General features: G+C 32.5%; 1 protein-coding gene across 1 annotated transcript in view; it reads right to left on the reverse strand.

Moving 5' to 3' along the window:
- The window catches only part of LOC111089876, a 20713-nt gene extending 11891 nt beyond the window's left edge, over nt 1-8822 (reverse strand). The window contains exons 1-7 of the mRNA XM_022403112.1: nt 8603-8822; nt 7870-7961; nt 6346-6470; nt 5856-6105; nt 4425-4671; nt 3679-3970; nt 3183-3398 (exon numbers count right to left, since the gene is read on the reverse strand). Of these exons, the coding sequence (XP_022258820.1) occupies nt 3183-3398; nt 3679-3970; nt 4425-4671; nt 5856-6105; nt 6346-6470; nt 7870-7961; nt 8603-8637 (1257 nt within the window). The 5' untranslated portion in view covers nt 8638-8822. The remainder of the gene's footprint in view (nt 1-3182; nt 3399-3678; nt 3971-4424; nt 4672-5855; nt 6106-6345; nt 6471-7869; nt 7962-8602) is intronic.
- Nucleotides 8823-9279: the final 457 nt, after the last annotated feature.

A 9279-nucleotide genomic window follows, 5' to 3' on the forward strand; every position in this document is an offset into this window, starting at 1 on the left:
AAATACCGAAATATAACAGATATCTTATAACACATTTATCACAAATACCGAAACCTAAACAAATACCTAAGAACACATTTATCATAAGCATCAAAACCTAAAAAGATACCTTATAACACATTTATCATAAACACTGAAACCTAAACAAATACTTTATAACGCATTTATCATAAACACCGAAACCTAAACAGATACTTTATAACACATTTGTCATAAGCACCAAAACCTAAAAAGATACCTTAAATACATCTACCATAAACACCGAAACCTCAAAGATATCTTATAACATATTTATCGTAAACACCGAAATCTAAAATAATACATTATAACATATTTATCATAAACACCGAAACCTAAACAGATACTTTATAACACATTTATCACAAATACCGAAATATAACAGATATCTTATAACACATTTATCACAAATACCGAAACCTAAACAAATACCTAATAACACATTTATCATAAGCATCAAAACCTAAAAAGATACCTTATAACACATTTACCATAAACACCGAAACGTTAAAATATACCTTATAACACATTTATCATAAACACCGAAACCTAAACATATACCTTATAACACATTTATCGTAAACACCGAAACCTAAACATATACCTTACAACACATTTATCATAAACACCGAAACCTAAACATATACCTTATAACACATTTATCATAAATACCGAAACCTAAACATATACCTTATAACACATTTATCATAAATACCGAAACCTAAACATATACCTTATAACACATTTATCATAAGCACCGAAACCTAAACATATACCTTATAACACATTTATCATAAATACCGAAATATAACAGATATCTTATAAGTCATTTATCATAAATACCGAAACCTAAACAGATACTTTATAACGCATTTATCGTAAACACCTAAACTTTAAAATATACTTTATAACACGTTTACCATAAACACCGAAACCTAAAAATATACTTTATAACACATTTACCATAAACACCGAAACCTTAGAAGATACCACGTAACACATTTATCATAAACACCGCAATTTATAAAATTATCTTATGACACATTTACCATAGACGCCGAAAACTAAACATGTGCCAACATAAACTATAATTAGAGATAGTGTAAATCACCAAACCGTTTTTATAACAATTTATTTAAATGATATGTCGAACGTTCTTCTGCAGTTTGTTCATATCAAAAATGATTACAAAAAAAAGAGAGGAACATCAAGTTTAAGAAATGTAAGCCTATATAACCATGTACGAAGGTGCTATAGACAAAGGTTATAAAAAATATAATTTCATAAACTAAGGTTAACGAGAAAAAAACAGAAACTGAAAAAGGTTGAGGGTGTTTTGACTGTGTTCTAAATGTCTTGAAGCTCCAACTCCCAACAAACGTATGAACCCACAAGCAATATGGTGTATAAACAGTTTAAGAAAACGTGTCATATGAACCTCATAGATATTTCTATGGTTAAAGGTCACACTTTTTCTTCTTTGTTTTGTGTAAAATTTCAACAATAATCTATATGCGTTTTGTACTAGTTGTCGCTGTTGTTTTCTTACTGAAAAGATGGTTATTCAAACTATAACTCACTAGCACTCAAAACATATAAATATATCTCCATTTTAAAGCAAGATAAGAGCCTTAACGCATTAGGCATATCAGGTTAACTGACGCCCTCTATGAAAAGTGCTAAGTTGACATGACCACTGTAAAGAACACCATTCTTTATGTTTTACATAAGACGGTAGTCTCCCTGTAAGACTGCGGTAAGTTTATGGGCTTACAACGCTAAAATCTTGGGTTCAATTCCCCACGGTGGACATAGCAGATAGCCTAGTCTGACTTTACTTTAAAGTGAACAAACAAACAAACAAACAATAAGGCGGTAAGCCATGTGTTTGAAATGTAACAACATGCCAGCTTGAAGAACACGTAGTTACAATGGCGAGTGTTAATATACATTATTCAGTTAACAGTGCAGAGTTTTGAATAAAACACATAATTACTTCTACTTAACAAATATGAAATGGTATTAAAATACATAAACAGCAATTAAAATACATAAACAGCAATTAAAATACATAAACAGCAACTAAAATACATAAACAGCAATTAACATTTCACGTGAAAAAAAATTAAATGAACAGATTAGACAATATGCTACATTCTTAAACGTTGGAGCTTCAAGACATTTATTTTTATAAGGTTTCTAATAAGATAGGAGTCGAATAATAAAATGAAAAAAAAACAACAAAAAATAATATTGCCATTAACTTATTAATTACTTGCCAGTTCCTTACAATAACTGATGTAAATAATATTGCAATTAATCCCAATAATCATTGGTCAACAGTACATAAACAAGTCAGCAATTTCAGGGTTAACTTGAACTAACGGATCCTATTCAAGACACAGGGCTTTGTTCACATTCTTTATTTGTTAGCGAAATAATTCAGACCGATTTTTATCTTATTACTTAGACTTATAGCATGATTTTATTAGTGTTTTTAACACGCTTCAAGAGTTAACAAAAGCTCCACATCCTGACCGTATGGACTCAGAAATGAGTTCCAAGTGTTAACAATATTGTATATATATTAGAAAGGGAAATACGATGGGCCTAACAAGGTCAGCTTCAAGAAGGTAATGAAGTAAGGATCAGGTGACTATTGTTTTCAAATAATTAAGCCTTTTCGAATTTCTTGTTGTTTGGAGAGTGAATTTGGTTCTCTACCTACGTTACTTAATTAGGGACTTTCTTCAATAAGAAATTTCATAATATCGATATTAACAACAAGTCCTAAAATCTGTGATAAAAACAAGATAATCTGTAAATGTTTTTTCTACATTCCTCTTAACTTGTACATTTCGGATTCAAAATCAGTGGCGTATAAAAATAACATTTCAGATGTATCTTTTGTGATCCACAAATCACTGTCCAAGAGGCCTTTCGGGTAATATCAGAACTCGTCAGTAGCTGAGATGTATTCGTATTACTTATCTAAATTATAAATTTTGTAGAATAACAAATGAGCTACATATTTTATAATCAATATTTACTCAGAAATAACGAAATATAAAACTTAGTTATACAGATTCAAGCGAGTTGCTATGAATTTAATGAAACAGTCCGTTATTGTTTCGTAGAATGTTTTATTTTCATGCGACTCTTACCTCTGTGATAGGTTGGTGGTGGTCTTGGTCAATCCATACTGAAAATTCTCGATATTTTTTACCGGGGTTAATGATAGTCTCAATTAGGCCAGCCAACAAACCCTTTCTTGTGGAAGTGGGGCTCCAATAGAATGGTGTATCTGACCAAATTGTTTCTGCTACTCCTTGTACGTGTACTCTCAATCCAAATACTTTTTCGCCGCATCTCCGATCATACTGGGGTGAAAAAATAAAATCAAGTTTTATGCCTTAATATTAAAGCTGAAAATATTTACCTTATAAAGAATATGCGTATGTATGTACATAATAGCCCCATTTCAACGCCACCGTTGAGAAATACAACATAATACATATCAATTTATTCCTTAAATATACTTGGATCTGTTTTTATATCTTATGTCCAAGTTTTGCTTATGTGAATTTTCTTTTCAGCTATACATATATCTTTTAACAAGAAATTATTATTATTTTTTTTGTTGAGTAGCATTTTGCTTACTTTTAGGGGGATTGGTAATGTTCGGATAGGAACATAATCACCCAAGAAGTTCTCATGAACTGGTACTGCAACAGCGGACCTCCTTATAAACGTTCCAGCACCGCTTTTGTGGTAGAGGATCTTGGACGTCTTTGGTTTGACAGATATACTAACAGCAGAGAATGGTTTCACCAGTACAAGGCTGACATCAACAGGAAGAGTAGCGTGGCTTTGTTGGAAGACAGTCACGCCATGCATGGTGTGTTCAGCAGGGTTGACGATGATTCCGAAAGTATGGGAGGAGGAGTAAATGCTAAATGTAATGTAAGAAATAAATTCTTCAAAAACTGGGAATAGTATTCACGCTTTAAAGAAAACATCTTCAATAACTTTCCATCTAACAGTATACATTTTGCTAATAGTGCCATAATAATTAATGATAACGATGTTCCGTTAATGTATTTCATATCAAACATATCTTAACAGCGTGCAGAGCACTCATTGAAGTATGGCCCAATGCGGACTACAGTACCATAATCACTTTTAATACCATATTGATATACGCAAAGATTTCTGTAAGTTATAATATTGTGTTAAATACAGTGTTTTACAACGGTCAATAAGTGGTTGAAATCACATTGTTATGTTTTTTTTATATGGCACCTGTTTCAAATCATTGCAATTTTATGTTGTTGTTTTTTTTTCTGAAACGAATATCGCATTAATTATACCATTTGATGTAAAGAATAAGTATTCGTATAACTTACCTAGGCTGTATGTAAGTTGAGACCTTCAAGACATCAGGAAGTAATCCAGAAGACGCAGGCACCACTTCTACTCGAGCATTTTTAACGTAAACAGATAAAATTATGGGATTTCGCTGGGAAATAAGCAATGGGAAACCCATTTCCGAAGGAACAACTTTATACATGCCCGACGGTGTGATCATCTTTACATAACGACCGGTAACTCCATTGTTCAGTTCATCAGAGATATCTCTGAGCCACTTGTAAGCTACAAAATATTGAAACAGTTTATTCTTGTAACGGCGTGCAGAATATTTTTATCCAATTAGTAGCCAGCTGATTTTGTAATATTTGGTTTTAGGCACTTAATTCTCAAAATAATAACCTTCACCCCACTTGTCTCTCTTTCTCTCTCTCTCTCTCTATATATATATATATAAAGGAAACAATATAAAAATATTTACTAAAAACTCTTTATTTGTTACTGTTAATTTGAAATAAATAGATAAAACCACAAATGCATAAAAGCATAAAATACTCATAAAATACAGGATACTCTTCAGTTTCTACAATAAAGCTTTCTCGAACAAAACCTACTTGACAATGTGAAACCGGTATTTTATGCTTTTATGTATTTGTGGTTTTGTTTATTTATTTTACATTAACAGTAATAAATAAAGAGTTGTTAAAATATTGTTAATGTGATTTCTATATTGCTTCATTTTTATTGATCACTTCCTTCAGCAATATATATATATAGTTTCTAGATTTCTTTGAGCGATTCAAACAGTATAATAACAAAGAGCAAAATTCATTGCTCAAACAATTAAATAAACGTACCCCCCCCCCGAAAAAATGGGTTCACGAGATCATAAAAATATTTTAGAGCATGTATAGTAATTTGCTATCATTTTGTTGGGGGAGGGGCGTCGTCATAGCCTCACATATTTTCAGGGAAGCAGCAAAAGAATTTGTGAATTCTCGAATTGAAGAACAATGAGAATTGCGATACTATTATGTAAGGCAAACATCTACTGCTACAGAACAGTCATACTGAAGTGAATGGTTGCGAACTGTAAATATATAAAGCAGTTTCAACCACGTGTTCGTTTACGAGCTTAACTAAATGAGTGATAATCAGGTGCTATTTTGTGAAGCTTATAATTAAGTCATATCGTCACACGTAACTGCTATTAGACATATAATGATGCCAACTACAGATATTGCAGTATTTTAGATATCAGCCCTTAAATTTACAAGTTTCATTAGTTAGGAAACAAAGTAATATCACTTATCTTTAGTTGGTTTATCTCTACTCCTTTAGTTTGATTGATTTCATATTAATACATATGTTTAAATGAGATATGATTAGTTTAATTACTTAACTAAGGAAAAAATCAACTGAAGAAGTTATTAGTTAAGTTCGTAAGTTGAAGAACTAGGTAACATTACCTGATTCCAGTATTTCTATGACATATCTCGTATCAAGTTCTAGATATGTTGTTCTGTCGAATAGCTTGTAGAAGATTGTTGCCATAAATTCTTCGGGTTCTCTTACTTCCAGATTAATTTTTTCTTTCCAACTCTGGATCTCCTCGTGCAGTGCATCCCATCGAGGGTAACTGGAGTATAACTTTGACAACACGTCAGAGTTAGTTAGAATATCAAACAACTGATCCACACCTTTGGAAGCGAATCCAATCTAGAGCAAACGATATGTAACTTCTTTATGCGATGCGAGAAAGTATTTATTGTGAAAAGTAAACACATTTTAACTGATCAGTTGGATCTTCTCTTATTAATGTTTTCATTATTCCCAACTAGGACGTTTAACATAAAGGCAAGTCAAAGAGTGACGTTCTGAGACACAGGCTTTTTCAAATTATGTTTCAAAATATTTAATGTAGAAACTATATAACTTTTATAACTATATAACACGTACCTCAATTGGTATATCGATAAAAGGGCCTGTGTTATGTAATGCTGCCAGATATCCTGAACGAGGCCAGGAGGAAACGTTACTTCGGACCATCTCATACAGAAACTGAAAACCATAGTCATGTGAAGCTGATGGAGAAATGTAACAACAAAAAGATGTCAGTCATTTTAGTGAAGCACAGGCAGCAAGTAAATTATCTGTATAATAGTACAGAATATCAAGTAAAGTACGTTAACAATCTTTTAATTGGCCTGTGATGAACTACATCGGTATGGTTACCAGAAAACCTTCAATTGGCCTGTGGTGAACTACATCAGTATAGTTACTAGAAAACATTCAACTGGTCTGTGATGAACTACATCAATATAGTTACTAGAATAGATTCAACTGATGTGTGGTGAACTGCAACAGTATAGTTACTAGCTATTCTAGTAACTACACTGATGTAGTTCACCACAGACCAGTTGAATGTTTTCTAGTAACTGTACTGATGTAGTTCACCACAGACCAGTTGAATCTATTCTAGTAACTACACTGGTGTAGCTCACCACAGACCAGTTGAATGTTTTCTAGTAACTGTACTGATGTAGTTCACCACAGACCAGTTGAATCTATTCTAGTATCTACACTGGTGTAGCTCACCACACATCAGTCGAATGTTTTATTCAACTGGTCTGTGGTGAACTACATCAGTATAGTTACTAGAAAACATTCAACTGGTCTGTGGTGAACTACATCAGTATAGTTACTAGAAAACATTCAATTGGCCTGTGGTGAACTGCAATAGTATAGTTGCTAGAATAGATTCAATTGATGTGTGGGGAACTGCAACAGTATAGTTACTAGAACAGCTTCAACTCATGTGTGGCGAACTACGCCAGCATAGTTACTAGAATAGATTCAACTGATGTGTGGCGAACTACGTCGGTATAGTTACAAGAACAGCTTCAACTGATGTGTGGCGAACTACGTCGGTATAGTTACTAGTACAGCTTCAACTGATGTGTGGGGAACTACGTCGGTATAGTTACTAGAACAGCTTCAACTGATGTGTGGGGAACTACGTCGGTATAGTTACTAGAACAGCTTCAACTGATGTGTGGGGAACTACGTCGGTATAGTTACTAGAACAGCTTCAACTTATGTGTGGTGAATTACATCATTAGAGTTATTGGAACAGCCTTAATTGATGTTTGATGAATTACATCAGTATAGCTACTAGAACAGCTTCAACTGATGTGTGATGAACTACAACAGTAAAATTACTAGAAAAACTTTAACTTTTTTATTACTCCAAATTAACATTCTTATTCAGTTTTTCAAGCAGAAAAAAAAATCATGGTCATAAAAATCTTTCTGTTTGTTGTATTTTAGATTTTACTATTTTGTATAGAAAAGGGCGAAACGTATTATTTCTCGGTCATGTGTGTAAGTATCCCATCTTTTATTCAATATTTAGACACTTATCATTCAGAAAGGTTTAAATTCGCATATGTACGATATAAACTTGGTGTTTAAAATATTTACCGTCGTAAATGTCTGATTGATAAAAGTGTGAATACTGTATTCCCAGCTCCACATGTCTGATCGAACCCACCACTTGTCGAATATTCTGAGCCCTAATAAAATTCAAAGTATATTTATTAGTTAGTTTTAATTGAAAAAAAAAGTTATAAATTATCAAAATAGCCATTAAAATCACTTTCTCTGACTCATCGCGAAAACAAAGAAGACTATCTTGTTATTTAAAAGTCACATCTCCAAGGGTGTCTTCATTCACCTTTTAAATTAGGCTTGTTTTCAAATTCAAACTAATAACTTTCCTAGAAGTTTTTTTTTTTACTTCTACTGTGAACATCGTTTCTTTCTAAAAATCTAAACACTTGGATAATTCAATAAGTCAATAGTTTGTGTTTTCCTTTGTGTTTTATTGACAAACTGAGTAACATAACAATATTAAATAATAATGTAATAATATAATTACATTTAGGTCTACAGTACAAATATATCATGTACGTTTATTTTACTGCACTTGGTTCATACCAGCTAGTAGTATACCATCAATTGTTTAATGTCACATATCTTCCAAGCAAAACTTTGGGTATAAAAATAAATAAATACATTTTCCCTGAGTCAAATCGTCCGGTGTTTGTAACGTCAGTCAACAGTTTGAGCATAACAATGCACATGACCTATCATGAGTTAGTCAGACAATGATATAGATTAAATATATTTATAATAATTATTATAATAAACTTACAACTCCTGATAGCAAGGAAGGGTTGAATTGCTCATCGCCTTTAGGGCTGTGTAGACGAAACTACTAATTTGTTTGTTCTCTTCTCTCCATAACTCAGACACCACACGTTCTAGTAGAAAAATAGATGGCTTGCTGTACAAAATCACAGTAAAAGCAGCTATCCTAACCTCATAAGGCTCTTCAGGGTTGAAGTATATAGGCACCACTAGGGGTAAGACCTATAAAGAATGAATTCCAAAAAGTCTTAGGAGCCAATATAGATTTGTTTTCAGGCTGGAATGCAATATATATATATATATATACACATATATATCAATGTTAATTTTTTGTTCCAACGATTAACATATTAAGGTTTGTTATTCAGAACAATTAATACTTGAAACTTGAGTATTCATAATATTAATAAAAAAATATACAATGAGCAGCCTCCATATTGACAACAAATTATCTAATGCAAATATTTAGCTCGGTACTATAGCAGAATTTGTTTGTTTGGTTGTAATTAAGCATAAAGCTACACAATGTGCTATCTGTGCTCTGCCAACCACGGGTATCGGAACCCAGTTTCTAGCATTGTAAGTCTCCAGACATTCCGCTGTGCCACTGGGGGGCCCTATAGCAGTAGCTGGGTGTAGCCCAATGAAGATTACATCATATTGCTAGTATAGTAAAATTTT

This window comes from Limulus polyphemus, unplaced genomic scaffold, assembly GCF_000517525.1.
Source record: "Limulus polyphemus unplaced genomic scaffold, Limulus_polyphemus-2.1.2 Scaffold7716, whole genome shotgun sequence".
In the NCBI taxonomy this organism is placed as follows: Eukaryota; Metazoa; Arthropoda; class Merostomata; order Xiphosura; family Limulidae; genus Limulus; species Limulus polyphemus.